Here is an 18,885-nt window from a genome sequence, read left to right on the forward strand (position 1 = left end):
CTTTATGAGAGTAGTTTACATTAATTTCCATAGAAACAACGTGTAGCTTGCTTTTAACCCAATTGATTGCTAGTAAAAGTCAGGGCCTGGGACTGGTCAGCCAGTGTGCCTTTATCAGTTGCACCAGCATTGGTTGTCCTGGTACCCTGCTTTCTCTCCTAGTTTCATCTCAATACACTAATGGTTCAAATTAGAGATTATTCCTCAATATAATAAACATCTGTTAGGTGATGCTGACAAAATCAGGATGATTCCAGACAGCTCTGGTTCTAAAGGACCAAAGCCTATTAAAGGAGTCATATTTGTAAGTAAATACAAGTAAATAAAATAGAGCAAGTGTTACACTAGAAGAACATATAAAACACCATGGCCCAATCAAAAAATGGGCAACAGAAAGGAATACTTTTCAGAAGACATGAAAATAGTCTATAAATACATGAAGTGTTCAACATCTCTGGCATTAAAGGAATGCAAATTAAAACAACACTGAGATTCCAACTTATCAGAAAGAATGGCTATCATCAAGAAATCAAATAGTAACAAATGCTGGAGAGGTTGTGGGGGGAAAAAAGACCTTATTACATTTTGTTGATGTGAATGTAAACTGGTAGAATCACTATAATCAGTACAGATTCCTCACAAAACTAAAACTAAAAATTCCATTTGACCAGCTATTTTCCTTCTAAGTACCTTCCATAAAGATGCGAAGACATCATATCATCGTGATACATGCATATCTATGTTTTTCAGCACAATTCATAATAGCTACATTTTAGAAGCCTGTATGTCCATTAACAAATAAATGGATAAAGAAAATCTGGTATTTACACACAACAGAGTAGTACTGTGTCATAAAGAAGGATACACGAGTTATTTGCAGGAAAATGGATGTACCTTCAAACAGTAACTTTAAGTCAGATACACAAGCTTAAATATCACATTATTTCTCTTATATGAGAAATCCAAATTATAAATAAAAGCAAAATAAAGGATAGCTAATAGGAAGTAGGAAGAAAGGTCTTTCTTATGGAAAGGGCATCAAGAGATAAGAGTGGAGGGTGGGAGATGAGAAGAGAATTATAATATGCACATGTACCAACTCCTCACAAGGAATGTCACCAATATGTACTGCAAACATGTACTAAGAAAAAATAAATTTAAATGCATTAAACTTTTTAAAATTAATAAGGTATACTGCAGCAAACAGTAAAGGATAGTTATTCAACTTTAATTTTAAATATATTTGCTTTTATGAATATAACTCCCAACTTCCTTTTAGTAAAAAGTTAACTCTTACACTGTTAGCTCACACACACACACACACACACACACACACACACACTCTTTCCACTATGTACGTGGGGATGACCCAAAGTGTCACCTTTGTCCAACTGTGACTCCAGCTGATCCACCGCCACCATGGACGAAGCGAGCTGCAGCTCACTAGACACGATGGTGAGGGCCCACGGTGAGGCGCTCAGCAGGTCAGTCATCAGCAGAAAGGGGATATCAGCATAGACCCTTTCCAGATGCTCAAACTGTCACCAAGGGAGAGACAAGGTCTGTCAGGAATTGTGTTGATCCACTTCACGTTTCCTGTTGTTTTCTAGAACATACTGGTGATTGCCAGTATGCATCACAGGAACATACCTTTGTAGAAACAAATTTGACTGCAACATCAAATGGAAAGACAGTTTCTATTGTCACCGTTTCATCCTGCCAGAAAACATAAAGGGCACGTCTAATGGATTTTCTAAATCTTTTCTTATATAAATAGTTTTAAAAAGAAGGCATACAAAATACAATCTGTAAGTAACCAGTAAGTTCTATAATTAGAAGCAAAGGTTTTTCTCTTAGGTAATATTTAGAAAGTCTATGGAGACAGGCCTATTATTTCTAATAAATCACCTATGTTTCATAACAATTCAACCTGAAAAGTGCTTTTTTCCACCTTCATTATTGCAGGAACTTATAAAGAGGGCAGGGCAGAAAACATCACCACTTTACAGGAGAGCCACCAAGTGTTAAGCAAAATAAAGTGACTTGCCTAAGGCCACAAGGCTGATGGTGCCAAGCCTGGATCTGGGCTTTCCTCTTGTGCAAGTTCCTTACCTCACCTTGACTCAAGATGACTAAAATAATTGTAAAAAAAATAACAATAAAAAGGTAATGTGACAGACAGGCAGTGTTATAATCACTGTCTGTGTGTTATTTAATGGTCATAATCACTCAAGGAAACAGGTGCTAGTATGACTGTCACTTTAAGGTGAGGAGGTCACATGGCTAAAGTAAGTGAAACAAGCAGAAACTTTATTGAATCTGGAATTCTACCTGTAACCAACATGCTACACCTCCTCTCTCTCTCTCTAAAAGAGCCTACTGAAAAACATGGGGTTATTATAGCTTTCAAAACATAAACACACACTGTTGATGAGAAACCCTGAAGAAGATTACAATGGATAAAAGCTCAGGCTGTGTTGCCAGAAAGCCAGTCTCTGACCCCAGCTGGGACAAGCAGTGTGACCTCCAACACTGCAATAGCACTGTGACTTAGGGGAATCATGCGGACTCTTTAAATCTCAGTTTCAAGACCCTCATAGGGTTGACATGAGCATTAAATGAGATAACACATAAATGTGCTGAGACTGCAGTCTTATCTCCTAATTCATTATCTTGGTCCTGTATTATAACAGGCTACGTAAAATTTTTGATAGTAAAAAAATGTGTCTCTCTCTCAGTTGGAAAATACTGCTTACTGTTTGGCATTTTTTTCTATCTCAATGACTTATAAACAGCCGATGGCCCACAATCTGTACAATAACCACAGAATAAAATCCCAAGTTGCTAGTTGGCCTTTTTCTCTACTGGGCTTTGGACAATTCCTAAGAAAATCCTGAGACAACACTACTGTCACAACCAAGAAGATATTAAATAAAATATAAAACAGAGGAATGTGCCAGACATGATGGTTCATGAAGTAGCTACAAAAAAAACTACCTTGTGGCATCTGCAAATAATTTCTTTTTCTTCAACAGTGGTATTGATCAGATAAGAAACATACACAAGAAACATTCTTGAGCCCACGGTTCCACAGCGAACATATATTTTTTTTTCCAGCTGTAACAAAGTGAAGTGTTATAATTTTACATTCATTCCCCCTGATATGTACTCTAAGACAAGGTCCCCAACTTTTACAGTTTACCACACCAACTTTATAGGCTTTTACAGTGTAACTAATCTAACGCAGGCTCCCACCATGGAGAACCTGAACACACTGCCAAGGCGTAAGAGAGGGGTCACCGCTAATCTGTCTTCCCCCGCACTGGGGGGTGAAGCCAGGCTCCTGCGCACCCTAGCAAAAAGTCATACCGCTGAGCTGTACGTTCCTAGCCCTAATCTATCTTTCTTTAATCATTACCCTCAACTTCCCAAGAATTTTTGTACTCGGTTTGGAAATAGAAATTGGGAGGTTTATGTGCTAAGTTATGGATAATAGCTATTTCATGCAGCAATTAATTCCCATATTAGGTTCATTTGTTCCAAAGTCTCTTGTAGAGAAACCGGCTAGGAGGGCTGGTGATATTGTTCAGTAGTACAGTGCTGAACAATATGTATGAGGCCCTCTGTTAATCCCCAACACTGGGGAAAAATATTTAAATAATGGATTAAAATAAAATGTTCATGAGTTAAATTGCATTTTTTCAGTTTTCTTTTTTTATTCATATATGTCTGTAGTACATAATGAATACGTTTTCTGATTCTTTGTTCATCCCCTTCCTCTATTCTTCGTCCCATCTCTTGGTCCCTTTCCCTCTTGCAAAAGATGTATCTCCTTTTTTCCTATTATCTGTTTTTTATTTTGCTCTTTATGGATGCACCTTGAGACTATAATGGTAAGTGAAATAGATAATTGTTCAGTTACAGTGCTGAACAATATGTATGAGGCCCTCTGTTAATCCCCAACACTGGGGAAAAATATTTAAATAATGGATTAAAATAAAATGTTCATGAGTTAAATTGCATTTTTTCAGTTTTCTTTTTTTATTCATATATGTCTGTAGTACATAATGAATACGTTTTCTGATTCTTTCTTCATCCCCTTCCTCTATTCTTCGTCCCATCTCTTGGTCCCTTTCCCTCTTGCAAAAGATGTATCTCCTTTTTTCCTATTATCTGTTTTTTATTTTGCTCTTTATGGATGCACCTTGAGACTATAATGGTAAGTGAAATAGATCAAGACACACAAGTGTAAATATTGCAGTTTCCCTTATATGAGACAGCAAAATATAAATAAAGCTGTCACTTTTTAAGTCCTACGATGTGCTGATAAAATGCTCTTAAATAAAAATGCCACACATTTGAAACTACAAACAACTGATTTCCTCTCTAATCCCAGTTGGCCAAGTTCACCTGGTCCCCTGGACATAAGTCTCCGACAGGAATATCAGTGAGTAAAGCTGGGTAGGATTCGTCGCATAGTTCTGTCCCGTGAAGGGTCACATGAGTTTTTTGAGTTAAATTGGCATCCTGTCCTGCAAGGGTCAAAATTAACATTTTAAGACATCAGAATCCAAACATCATCATAACAATCAACACCATAAGAAGAACATTATATCGTACTATCTTTTAAAGGAACTCCGTACTGCCAACACCACAGCACACTGATCAAACTTTAAAAACAAATGCTTACCTGGTTTTAAACCAGCTGTGAGCTTCACATCTCTGATATGGGTTTTCTCATGAGATTGAACAGTCACAACCAAACAATACATTTCATTTGTTAGGGCAGGTGGCTCATGGTGCAGATGCACAGAAATATTTGGAACTCTGGAAATGATCCTTGAAAAGAAACCTTAGTTAAGTAACTGATTTTTTTTTCCCCAACCCTTGTTATTTTGAGACAGAGCTTTGCCAAGCTGCCCAGGCTGGCCTTCAACTCACAATCCTCCTGCCTCAGTTTCCCAAGTGGCTAGGACTAGAGGAAAACACCACTGTCCCTGGACAAATAACTGATTAAGGTATTGTTAAAAAAAAAAAAAAAAGGATAAATCTTTCACAATCTGCCCCACAAAATAGACTCACATTGTGCTTGACTGAATTATGATACTGTCCCAGTGAACTTCACTGTCAGGGAGCTTAGGTCGTCTTTTGAAAGACCTCGCAGCCTGCAGGGCTTCCTGGGAGGAAGCAGCATCTCCTCCTCCTCCCTGCCAGCTCAAAACCATACACCGGCCCATCTCACTGCCCAGAACCAGATCCACAGAAGTAATCTGAAAGAGAAAGACTGTCAGAAATGCCATCTCACACATCCTTGTCATCATCCCCACTCGACAAAACCACACCAAGGACTGCTAGCATTGAAAGTTCATCTAGGGGCCAGGGATTTAGCTCAGTGGCACAGCGCCTGCCTTGCAAGTGCAAGGTCCTGAGTTCAATCCCTGATACCCTCCAAAGCAAGCGAACAAACAAACAAAAAACCTTATTGGGTTTTTTTTTTTTTTTTTCAAAAACTCTTATTGAATAAAGTTCATCTAGAGGTCCAGAGTAGAAGTTAGTTTTCTGGCTGGGACACTGATCACTGGGCTTTAACTTCTTCGGTTTTAAAACAGAGATCAGGGGCCGGGGATTTAGCTCAGCGGTTCGGTGGCCTGCCTTGCAAGTGCAAGGACCCGAGTTCAATCCCCGGTACCCCCCAAAAAAAACCCAAAAAACCCAGAGATCACTCTACCTAAGAGACCGTACAGTACAGTAATGATGTTAGCATCTGACACGGTAGTTATAACAGATGCTCAATTAGTGGATGCTGAAGGAAATGCATATTTTGATGACCACTGATATATTTATAACCTGATTTCTAATTCTAAAATTTTTAACTGAAAATATATGAAATGAAATGTTCTATTAATTGAATAAATCTGGCTTTCCACCTAAATAAAAGAACTCAAAATAGGATTACTAAATATGATTTATGTCTAGTAGGTTTCCTCAAGTACCATGTAAAAAATAAAATACAGGGGCCAGGGATTTAGCTCAGTGGTATAACCGCCTGCCTTGCAAGTGCAAGGGACCAAGTTCGATCCCTGGTACCAAAAAAAAAAACCCACATTATTAGATTTGTTCAAATCATGAAAGGCTTTCTTAAAATGAGTAACAGCCAGACATGGTGGTGTGTGTTTGTGGTACAGCATTGTGAGAGGCTAAGGCAGGAAGATCCCAAGATCCCCCAGGCTCAGCAAATTAGTGACTTACCAAGAACCAGTCTCAAAAATGTTTCAAAGGCTGGGGATGTAGCTCAATGCAAAGGCCCTGGGTTCAAACCCCAGTATTGCAGACAAAACAAAACACTTGTTTATAGGCTAATAAAGTTAACTATCACAGAAATTATGGAACTACTAATATTACTTTATGTACCATGCACCTTCATAACAGTCCCAAGTTTAAAATATCTAACCATTTTCAAGTCACTGAAACAGCTCTGAATGCTTACTGTGTGCTAATCACTATAAGCAATTTATACTAACTGATTTAATCCTGATAAAACCCTATGGTGCAAGTACTATTACTATCCCATTTTACAGATGAATACACTCAGACATGAAGTGGTAACTGCTCAGGTCACAAGCTAGTGTATGCTAAAGAATGGGAATTTAAGCTCACATAGTTTGGCTCTAGAGTTTATGCTCAAATAAAATACTACTTTTATCATATGCTTCTCAAAGGCTTTTTAATTATATGTGTTAAATTAGTCTTTTAAAATATTTACCTTCATTTTTCTTCAAACATATGCAATCAGCAATGTTCAAACACTAAAAAGATATTTATACAAAATAAATTTGCTATACTACATAGTATTTATCATTTAAAACTCCTTAAGATGTGTTATGTACATAAATCTATTCCCCAGCATGAATGTTACCATTAGGTACTACAAACATGCACTAAAAAAAAAAACAAAAAAAAAAAAACTCAACTGATTATCTAATTAAAAATGAGTTTGGTCTTATGTACTAACAAGAAATGATGTCTATGTCTAATATATATTATAAAATGCAAAAAAGCCAGCTACGGAGTATTATGTATAATATATTCCAAATTTTTTATTTGAAAACAAAATTTTAAATTAAAAATATGCTTACAGAAAAATGTGGAAGGAAATCTACCAAGTTACTAGGAACAGTTTCTTCCAGGTGGAAGATTTTCATTTTTTACCTAACTCCTATCTTAATTTTTTATGTAAACATGCCATTTTTGTAACTAAAAATATTTTTAAACAAATTTCACCACTAACCTCTATTTTCTTTCCCACATCTTCAGTTTTTGCAACAAATTTAAATAACAATTTTCTTGTTTTGCCAGGAACTAAGCACATGTTTCCTTGAGTCGAGTTTTCTAAAACTTCACTTGCTTTGGATGCTTCTTCTATTACACAGAACTGGTTGTACTCCTAAAAAGAAAGGTGAAGGAAGATCAGTTTACCAACATTGAATGCCAGCTGTTTTTGCCAACATTAACGCTAAGTGACTTGGAGATTACTGATTACAAAGTTCATTAACAAAACAAAAGGTCTGGATGCCAAATTCAGACACATCTCTGTTGCAAAATGAAAAAACAAGAGTTCACTAAGCACAGTCTGACTTCAGAAAACATTTCTTTTGTAGAGCGAGAAATAAGTTTCTTCTTTGTTGCACTGGATATGCCTATCATATCCTTTTCTTTTTTTGTTTTGTTTTTTTGTTTTGAGACAAGGTCTCACTTTGTAATATATGTTAGCCTTAAATTCACTATGTAGCCCACGCTGGCCTTGAATTCACAGCAATCCTCCTGCTTCAGCCTCCCAAGTGCTGGGACATCTTTTCTTAAAGAGTTTTTGTTTTTTTCAACACGGTTTCTGTGACACTATCTCTTAATTCTCGTCTCCTTGGTTAATTCCTGGTTGTCCCTCAAAGGCTTCTTTTCTTCATCTTATCCCTTTAATTCAGGGGTGCCAAACATTTCAATCTTTGATTTTCTGTTTTTTTCTTGTTTCCTCTTTATATTCTCTTCATGGGCAAGTTTATATACTACCATATATTCCGCACCTTTGTACTAAAATCTCTCTCTCTCTCTCTCTCTCTCTCTCTCTCTCTCACACACACACACACACACACACACACACAATTATCCTAGTCTATCCTCTTTGCTTATCTTATCCTTCTCTAGTACAAATCCATTACCATCTCAAATTCAGCAGGCCCTAAACCAAATGTATATCTACCTTCCTAGAGCCACATACTCCTCCTTGCAGATGAATAAATGGAAGTTTCTTTCATGTATGTCCAAGAAATCACTGTTCTCATCTGATTGGTAACTATCAAGAGCCTTCCAAGCACCATTTTCTGTCACAGCAAATGATTTGCCTTCACAGAAAATTCGTGTATAAAATTCAAGTTTTATACAGTCCCTCTAATTTTCACTTTTAGTTCATGCTTATAAAACAGAAGCATTCTTTCTTTCTTATAATTTGTACCTTAAATTTTAATAAGACATATTCAGAATATAATCGAATCTTTAAAACTAACGCTTTTCATTTACTGTAGCTTTTTTTAATTAGTTTTTAACCACAGTAGTAGTTTTTATGGTAATACATGGAAGTAGTTTATGATTCTTCAAAGAAAAGAAAAAAGAAAAGGAAAGAAATTGAACAGCAGCATAGTAAGGGAAAATTAAAGTCCCTGTCTTGACACTCTAATTCTTAGCCTTGCTAGGTCAATCAGTCCTGTGAGTCTGAGAAGACTTCTGTTAGGTTTAGATCTAAACTTGCCATCTAGGGCCGGGGATTTAGCTCAGTGGTTCTGCCACCAGCCTCAAAAATGGTCCCGAGTTTGATCCTTGATACCAAAATAGATAGATAGATGGATAAAACAAACAAACAAACAAATAAATAAAATTGCCCTCTAAAGACTCATGTGTTTCGAAGGTGACCGGATTATGGGAATGTTACAGCTGACTACCTGTGAGGAGGCCTGGTCTGGTCAGAAGAGGCAAGTCACTGTGGGAATGATCTGGAAGGGACTATTTCCCCACACTGGCTCCTCCCTTTACTCACTGCTTCATGGCCACCTGTCCGAAGGAGCTTTCCTCCGGGGCAGGCCCTCCCATCCCATCCCTCACCCTCCTGCCTCAGAGCCAACCACACAAGGACTGAAACTTCTAAACTGTGAGCAAAAATGAACCTCTCCTCTTTTAAATTGTGGGTGTCAGGTATTTTGTCCCAGTGATGAGGAAAGTGACTAAGACAGCTTCCCTGAGGAAACAATGTTTTTAAGTAATAAAAGACTGTAAGGAATTAACTAGTAAAGGAGGCTGGGAAACCAACTTGTGCAGAGAAAACAGCACAAACAAATCTACTGTCCTTCATTCATCTGATCTCCATTCCTTATACCTCCTATTCACTAAACAATCCAGATTTATCTATTTTAGGGGTTTTTTTTGTACCAGAGATCAAACTTGGGACCTTGCTGTGTGAGGCAGGCAGCGGAACCACTGAACTAAATCCTCAGCCCCAGATTTCTCTATTTTTAAAAGACTCTTCTTGTATTCTTAAATCTCCATTCTTACCACTAGCATCTGAATCCAAATTCTATACTTTTGTACCTGAGTTAATACAGTCTCTAATTAGTTCCCATGTTACTGTTTCTCTTTTATACCTACAATATATCTTTTAGATAAAAATTTCATGCTATTGCTTTAATATTTTCAAACTAATTAGAAGGAATCCCAGGGCAAGATTTTGAAGTTACAGATCTTCAGGCAACCAAGGTTCACCTACCCATTTCTATTATAAGGACATTTCTCAGTTCTTATGAATAAAATCCTATTAAACCAAATAGTATCCTTTATCACAATTTAATAAATAGAACACATATTAAAAGACTTCTACTTATTTAGACTATCTCTGTTTAAATTTTTCAAGGTTCTTATAAGCTACCTGGCCAAAAGAAAAAGCAAAGACTTAATCGCTTACCAGTTTAATTATTTAAATAAAGGGTGACCAAAAATCACATATATTTTCATTAACTTTTATAAGACAATAAAACAGGAAATATAAAAACAACAATTTTATCAAATTTATTCAATACAAGAATTGATTGGTTGAAATGACACCTGCCCAAGTGATGCTCGGGAAACTGAGCACATAAATAAATTCGCTGCTCAGGGAAACTTAAGTGGTTATAAGGCTCACTTTATGTTGTTTAACGCAAGCTATGATAATATACCTAGTAAAAACACATGAATATGTACCATTACCTGATTATTAAACCTGACACAGAGCTTGGAAAACCTAATGGGGTGTGGACAATCGGCCTTCAGATAAATATCGAACTGAACAGGAACGTCAACATGAAAACTTGGGGCATGAAACTTGGCTTTACACTGCACTAGAAATCAAACAAAAAGGGCTGAGTTAGTTGTGTACTACCAAATACTCCAGACCTGACCCACCCACGTTATTTTATAAACCACGTGTACTCTTCAGAAAAAATACAACTGCGTTCTTTTCCCTTAAGATAGTCTTATAGACTTCTACACTTGTTAGTTTGACATGATGTATCTCACTTTAAATGAGTAAAAGTTAAATAAATGTAACTTCAAAACCATCTTTAATTTTTTAAAAAAGTCCCTAAAACATAGGTGACAGGATTTTAAAGGAAAAAGAACCATTTTGTGATTATTTCAAAATACTTGCCTAGACATTAAAGACATTGGACATTAAACATGAAAATAACTCTTTTTCAATATATTTCTAACACGTGAACTATTAAATGAACAGAATATGCTTTAAGACATGAGTCAAATATTTCATATCTTTTACAACATCAAGGATAAAAATTATAATTTATCCATAAAACAATCATACTTTGAAAGAGTCCACATGTATTTGTTTTCTAGAAAGCTGAATGGTTCCTCTGAAATAATCTTGCAGATGCTGGCTACCTACCAAATGGAACAAAGTCCTGGACTGCTATAGTGAAAGCACTGCTGCCAGCCAGAGAAACTCGGTCCGCCCACAGCTTCTGAGCAGTCTTTACAGCTAAGGCATCGCAGTCAGGTTCAGGATCGGGACATTCATTCTGTAACAACACAGAGTTAAAAGTTTGGTTTTTTATTAGTTGAAGAAAAATATGCACACCTAGAATATGTAGATCGAGGTACACATAGTGGTGTAACACATTTTATACAAAGAATCCCAACCTACCATTAAAACATTTATGAGGTTCTTCTCTATCCGAGATTTCTGGTCATCTTTCAGAGTTGAAGCTAAAAGGAAGAAGAAACTAAATTAGAACTTATATAAAAAGGCAAGTAAGTCCACTAGCCCCACTTAATGTTTCTAAAATATTTTAGAGTGAATATCTCTTCTAAGATGACTAAGCGTAGTGATGAGCACATAATAGAAATACTACTCAATATTGGATGCTGACTTATTCTTCCAATTTTAAAAAGTAAAGACACTAAAGAACTTTGTGGACTGGAACTTTACTGAAAGAACATCAAATTACCTCTTCCCAGGAGTTCTAGGGAATAAATAATGTAATCCTTTAGCTGGGCCATAAGGTAGGAACACTTCAGAGCAGTAGTGAGGATAGACGTGAGCAGAGTCCACCAGCCTTCACTCCGATAATCACACATCACATAATCCAGCAACCTAAGGACGACAAGGAGCAAGACGTACTGAAACAGCTTCACAAGAAGGGTCTGAAGAGTTTTCTCTTTGTAATATAAATATAAAAGAATCTTACTGATGGTTTGGTAAGTATTTTCACTTTTAGCTACACCTGAGGTTACATAAACCTTCAAAGTTTATGGCAGCAGAAGGCACTTGATAAATATCACAGAAATGGAATGTAAAAGAAATAATCCTGGAACTAATAAACATTTTCAATATAAATTTCTATTCCAATTTCACTGTAATCAGAGTACTTGTAAAAATAAAGCAGTAAATGGGACTCACTTCAAAGCTTTGGTATAATCCTTTGCGTAATAATATTCTTCTCCCATCTGAACCACTATAAAGAAAACAAAAAGATTTACATACATAATTTTAAATTGTTCAAAGTCACATGAAATTGTGCAAGCTTATGGATATATACTTAGATGACTTTTCATTCTTGGACATTTATACTTCTTGAATTGTGCAACAGCATTGCTCAGAAGAGTTATTATTATCTCCTGTTAGAAAAGATAAAGTGTAAAACATTTAAATAAAATAATTTCATATTTTCCTTAAATACCATAAAAATAGTATATACTGGGGGAAAAACAACTTACTGAGTGAATGACACTTCTCTCCTTCAACTGAATGGCAAGTATTCCTACTTTTTCTTTTTCAGGATCAGAAAGATCAATACCTGTGTAAGACACAGCCCAACCCATTTTTAGACAGTTCATTTAACACAAACATTCATGTGAACATTGCATGTGAACACTCCTTGAAGCCTTATAATGTATTTAAGCTTCTTAAAGTATTTTAGAATATCAAAGGCTCTAAGCGACTGTTACATTAACATGGAAACTTTTGTGTGACGTCGGTTCTCAAGAGAACATTACTGAGCTCAGGGTTCCTTTATGTGGTGACATCAACCACTGAAGGCACCATACTTTATCACCCTCCATAGAAAATGGTCTTTGCAGATTAAATACATACTTAATATTTAATGTTCACCTGCCACAGATGTTGCCTGAATTGAATTATGTATAAAAGAAAAAGCCCACAGATAAATTTTTAAGGTGGTACAAGTTAATGTCTAAAAATGTCAAATAAACCACTAAGTATAATTAAAATGTTTAGTAGACAATGATTTATGTCATTTAAGAGATATCTAAAAGTTTTAATATGTATGTAATTATAAAAACTAATGTAAGATGTAGCAATGAACACCATTCTAAAAACTAAGAACTATATATTTAAAAAAAGTTTAAAAATTTATTTTTTTTTCAACATAATTTTCTCCTCAAGAATAAGAGGCTATGATAGCTATCTTTGCCTTCTGAAATTGAGAGAAAAAGGGAAAAGAAAAAGCATTTACTTAATATTCCTTGTCGCCATGACCTTTGTCCATAAAAGTCAAGAACACCTGTTTGTGTTTCTAAGGGATCAGGATTGGGATACATTACAGAAGCCTGTAAATTAAAAAAAACAAATGTATATAAGAGTTTAGGTAACCCATCACAAATCAACTCGTGTCTAATATCTGAATGAAAAAAGAAGCTTTCATTAATAAAGAAGTTTTCATCAAGCCACATTCAAGTATCACAATTGTGAATATTACAACATAAATCAAAATTTAACAATAACTAGAAGTTTCATTTACTACTTAGAAGATCTTATAAAAATTGAATAAATAAGGTTTTAACCAATGATTTCATAGTACCTTCTTTGCATTTTCTTTGCTATAAAAAACCAGTGACAATATATGACAAATTAGGCTTGAAATTTATTCCATATGTATAATTGAAATATTTTCTATGTAAACAAACAAAACAATGTTTAAGAAGTTTTAAAAAGAGGACATTATTTTTCTTTTATCACTTCTGTATTATTCCTAGTATTGGGAGAAGGGGTTATTTGGCAATAGAATCAAAAGATTTAAATTGCTTAATTTTTCTTCTAACCTTTTCCTTCTGAAACCAAAATGTAATACAAGTACCTTATTGAAAATATATAAAATAATCAACAGGAAAAGATTACAAATTTAAATTACTTATAAACTACAACTACTTATTAAGAAGTATATATTATCCCTATAGACTGTTGTGTAAAATTTTATTTGTTGCCAATTAAAATAATTTTCAACCATTTTTAAAAAATTTAAATATTCTGTCCAAGCCAGGTGTGGTAGTAGATAGTACACACAAATAGTCCCAGCACTGTGGGATATTGAGGAAAGAGGATTCCAAGTTCAAGCCCAGGTATGGCAAATGAGCGACTCAGTGTACTGTCTCAAAATTTTAAAAAACACAAAATGGGGCTGGGGATATAAAGGCCCCAGTACTGCATAATTAATTAATTATCTCCATCACACCATATTATTAAATATTCTTCTAAGCATTATTTTTCATGACTGCCTGCTGTTCTATATTTTAACAAATTCCCTACAGTTGTTCATCTTATTCTATTTTACATTATAATTAATAAATATCTTAGGGTCTATTATCTAGCTTACTATTTCTGAAAATAAAATTTTAGGTCAAAAGATGTGCATAGTCTTAAAGTTCAAATTATTTCTTAAAGAAATATTATTTTACATTTCAATGAGTATCTGTTAACACCAATGCCTTGCATCCTTAACAAAACAAAGCCTAAAAGCCCAGCACCCAGGAGGCCGAGGCAGTAGGACTGCTAAGAGTTCAACCAGCCTGGGTTACACAGTAAGTTCAAGGTCAGGATGAACTACACAGCAAGGTCCTGTCTCAAAAAAACAAAAATCATCACAAACAGAAAAACTTGTTCAATTCACAATTAAAAATGGAGTACTTCTATTAAAGTCGTCATCATTTCTAAAACTACACTACATTGAAAGACTTGAAAAACAATTATTGGGCTGGGGATTTAGTTCAGTGGTTCCACCACCTGCCTTGCAAGTGCAGGGATCTGAGTTTGATTCCCAGTACCAAAAAAAAAAAAAAGAAAAACAATTATCCACACTAATCAGTCCTAACTTTCAAGAGAAGATTCATTAAGCTTTCTAAATGCTAGATAATATAGGAGCTGGTAACTTACATCATGATTACAGAGGGCTTTTGCATGCTGTTTCCGCTCCTGGGCATAATATGCTGCCTGCTGATAATAGAAACCAGGATTCTGAGTTTGAATAGCTGTTAACCCTAACTTAATAGCTTCATCAAATAAATCTCCAAACACCTGGAATCTTAAAAAAGAACAAAAAAGAATAAAAAGAAAAAGCAACTTACTTTTACCAATTATTCATCCTAGGAACCATAACTTCAGCATATTGTATCAAAATAATGCTAATGATTAATAATATTTGTCATAGTTTCTTTGCAAATATCAATACACACTACTTGTAAGATTAAAGATACATTCTGTATCTGTGTCATCTCTTCTGTGCTAAAAGGTTTATAAATAAACCTTAATACAGTTCCCACCACTCAAATATATCCAAGTTTCTGGGAAAAATTTCATTTTAAATGTTTAAGTATCAGTTTTAAACAGTAAAGTCTATGACAGTAGGAATTTTGTTTTGCTCACTGCTATATTCTCAGAATGTTGACACCCTGGAAACCCAACACATATATACTGAATGAATAAGACAGTATCATGAATTAACTGGCTTCTATTAAGAAACTGTACCAATCAATATACACCGTTACCAAAAAGATATATAGGCTTTATTATTAAAAATCTAGTTACTGAAACAAACAGTTCAGTGTAGAGTCAAACTGCATGCTAATTTCATTTCTCCAAAACCCACATACTATTTTTCTAAATATTCTACAAGTACAATTTAAAACATACTGTTTAGACATCCATGCAGCATGCTCAAAAGACAACTCGGCACTTCCAATTTTTTTCTTACACAAGTCAATGTGTTTTCTGAACTGAGCAATTGCATCCAATGGAGTATTGTGCTGAAAACACAGCCTACAGATCTGTAAAGTAGAAAATCAAGGCCAAATAAGAAGGAAAAAGTCAAAAGCACAATCATTCAAAAATATGTAAAGTTTCAGAATAATTTTACAAAAGACTATACAGCTTCCTTCTCTAAAGTTCTTTGCAATAAACCTGGTTTTCTTCATGACAATGGTTATGATAAAACCAGAGGCTTTGTCACTTTGAGCAATTTTTCTCTACCTTAGAAAATCTTTTTTAATGAAGGAAGTAAAAGACCTCAGCATTGAAAACTACAGTACTCTGAAAAAGGAGAATGAAGAGGATATCAGAAAATGGAAAAATATCCCGTTACTAGTTAGAAAGAACCAATACAGTGAAAGTGGCCATACTTCCAAAATTGTTACACAAACTTTATGCAATCAAAATAAAAATCCCAACAGCATATCTCACAGAATTAGAGTAAACAATTCTAAAATTCATTTGGAACCAGGGCCAGAGATTTGGCTCAGTGGTGCGTGCTGCTGCCTACTTTGCAAGTGGAAAGTCCTGAGTTTGATCACCAGTACCAAAAAGAAAAAAAATCATTTGGAACCAGAAGAGACCTAGAATAACAAAGCAATTCTGGAAAACAAAGGCAAAGAAGGTGGTATCACAATCCCTGACTTTAAATTATTCTGCAAAGCTACCGTGACTAAAACAAACAAAAGAACAAAACAGCATGATACTGGCAAAAGAACAGACCTGAAGATCAATAGGAAAGACCAGAGGATACTTTTCATGCATTCCTAACAACTTTACTGTAAAAACAGATAGACTCTTTAATAAAAGGTACTGGAAAAACTAGCTTTCTACATGCCGAAGATTGAAACTAGACCCATATCTTTCACCACGCACTAACCTAAAATCGAAATGGATCAAAGATCTAAGTACGAAAACAAAAGCACTTAATCTGTTAGAAGAGAGAATAGGTAGAACTCTTGAGGACATAGGAGTAGGAAAAGACTTCATGAACAAAACCAAACTGGGACTTCATCTTATTAAAAAGCTTTTATATAGCAACAGAAACACCAATAGAGTGAAAAGACAACCCAGAGTGGAAAAAAATTTTTACCAGCTATTTATATAAAGGACTACTATTTAGAATACATAAAGAACTCACAAAAAAATCAGACCCCCCCAATCCAAAGACCCACTGCAAAACTGGGCATGTGAAATAAAGACATTTCAGAGATGAAGAATTAGAAATGGCAAATAAATATATGAAAAAAATGTTCGACATCACTGTCCTTCATGAAATGCAAATTAAAACAATGCTGAGATTCTATCTTACTTCAGAAAGAATGGCTGCTATCAAAAAACCAACCAATAACAAATGGTGGAGGGGCTGTGGGGAGAAAGGAACCCTCCTCCATGTTCGTGGGAGTGTAGACTGGTGCAACCACTGTGGAAATCAGTGTGGAGATTTCTCAAGAAATAAAACTAGAGGCTCCATTTGACCCAGCTATACCTCTTTCTGGCATCTTCCTGAAAGAATTAAAAGCATCATACCACAGTGATATATGCATACCCATGTTTACAGCAGCACTGTTTGTAATAGCTAAAGGGTGGAAACAGCCCAACTGCCCATCAACTGATGAGTGGATAAAGGTGTGCTTTTTTTTTTTCATACAATGGAGAACTACTCTGCCATAAAGAAGGATGAGCTTCAGACATTTATAGCTAAATGGATGGACCTTGACATCATACTCTTAAGTGAAACAAATCAAACACACATATATATTGCACTATTTCTCTGGTGTGAGAAACTGAAAGAGAAAATAAGGACTGAAATGTATAATGGATGTTGGGAAATGGGAGGAACACATTCAAATGGTAAGGGCAACAAGGGAGGGGGAGGGAGAAAGGAAGGAAGGGACAAGAAAAAAGTGCAAACAGAAGGGAAAAATGGAAAGAAAGCTTCTGCACATAGGGGAGGGAGCTTGAGGGGGGACGGGATAAAATAAAATTTATTTTTCAAAGAAACAGAATTAAAGAAAAAAATGGAAATAGAGGGTCCTCAAATGGGTGGTGGAACAAAAATTGGGGGGGGGACAGGGAAGAATGGAAGTGGAAGGGGATGAAAAAATAAGAGGCGTTGTGTACACGTACAAACGTGATAAATGCAATCATCATGTAGCACAAAGGTACTAATAAAAAACTTTAAAAATAAAAAATCTTTTTAAAAATATAGAATTTAAAAAATTATACCAAGAAGAGCACAGACTAAAATATTTCCAACAGATGTTTGAGAAAGGATCAGGTGGACTTCAGTTTTAGAGTCAGAAACCTTATTTTCTGTAGCTCAAAGCCTAGTTATGTCCATGTCAACCTTCCAAATCCTTTTTGCCTAACATGCTATTTCAGAACAATGTAATCTACACATACAGATCCTCCTCTACACTGGCTGTGGATATTCATATCCAGTATATATCCTAGTAAATATGTCCTCCTCTATACTGGAGGTAAAAGGAAAAATAGAAGGAATAAAGCCTAAATTTATTTCCAAATGCTAATTATAATTTTCAATTTTATTTTTTAAGTACAAAGGAATACATGAAAAGTAGCTTCTAGTCCTTCCCTCTCCTTGGACCATCCAAATTCTCTTTCCAGAGGCAATTAGCTTCTGCCATTCTCTAACACAGACAAATATAAGCCCATTATTGTACATAAAGTAGTACACAGGTGCACTGCATTATTCTGCTGAGTTATGCCTTCTTTTTTTCACCTAACAATATCTTGCTGTCATTATACATCAATATAAAGTTGCCTCATTCTTAATTCTGTTTAGTTACAATTTATATAAATAATCATTTATTGCTGATTTATTTCCAGTCTTTTCCTACTAGAAGATACAAGCAGCCATAGATGTGACTTGCAAGCATTAGCGTATATGTCAAATAAATTTTCTGAAACAGAATTGCCAGGTCAAAGGGAACCCCCATATTAAATCTGTACAGTCACCACAATATTCTATACAGGAAATGTACTGATTTATACTACACAATTACTGAAAGTATTTGTCCATACATCACCAACCCAAGGCCAGACACCTTTAGTACATTAGTGTGAGGAAATTAAAAAGCAAATAGGCCTCATTTGTCTGTTTGGGGAAAAAGAGGGAACTATTTCTCCAGCATTCAACTTAAAACCCTGAAAGTTTTCTTGAAGTTGAATAGACATACCTTTTCTACAGTTGTGCTATTAAACCAAAGAAGGTTCTACTAATGCCGCAT

General features: G+C 35.3%; 1 protein-coding gene across 1 annotated transcript in view; it reads right to left on the bottom strand.

The window, feature by feature from the left end:
• Trappc11 (trafficking protein particle complex 11) overlaps positions 1–18,885 on the bottom strand; it is a 45,430-nt gene that overhangs the window by 13,548 nt on the left and 12,997 nt on the right. Inside the window, exons 9-25 of the mRNA XM_010641061.3 lie at positions 15,518–15,651; positions 14,762–14,909; positions 13,068–13,161; positions 12,310–12,389; positions 12,132–12,210; positions 11,993–12,047; positions 11,541–11,686; positions 11,237–11,298; positions 10,979–11,111; positions 10,288–10,418; positions 7,289–7,444; positions 5,083–5,270; positions 4,691–4,839; positions 4,411–4,532; positions 2,998–3,117; positions 1,651–1,716; positions 1,382–1,538 (exon numbers count right to left, since the gene is read on the bottom strand). Of these exons, the coding sequence (XP_010639363.1) occupies positions 1,382–1,538; positions 1,651–1,716; positions 2,998–3,117; positions 4,411–4,532; positions 4,691–4,839; positions 5,083–5,270; positions 7,289–7,444; positions 10,288–10,418; positions 10,979–11,111; positions 11,237–11,298; positions 11,541–11,686; positions 11,993–12,047; positions 12,132–12,210; positions 12,310–12,389; positions 13,068–13,161; positions 14,762–14,909; positions 15,518–15,651 (2,020 nt within the window). The remainder of the gene's footprint in view (positions 1–1,381; positions 1,539–1,650; positions 1,717–2,997; positions 3,118–4,410; positions 4,533–4,690; positions 4,840–5,082; positions 5,271–7,288; positions 7,445–10,287; positions 10,419–10,978; positions 11,112–11,236; positions 11,299–11,540; positions 11,687–11,992; positions 12,048–12,131; positions 12,211–12,309; positions 12,390–13,067; positions 13,162–14,761; positions 14,910–15,517; positions 15,652–18,885) is intronic.

This window comes from Fukomys damarensis, unplaced genomic scaffold (assembly GCF_012274545.1).
Source record: "Fukomys damarensis isolate Sample0158 unplaced genomic scaffold, DMR_v1.0_HiC HiC_scaffold_18, whole genome shotgun sequence".
NCBI lineage: Eukaryota > Metazoa > Chordata > Mammalia > Rodentia > Bathyergidae > Fukomys > Fukomys damarensis.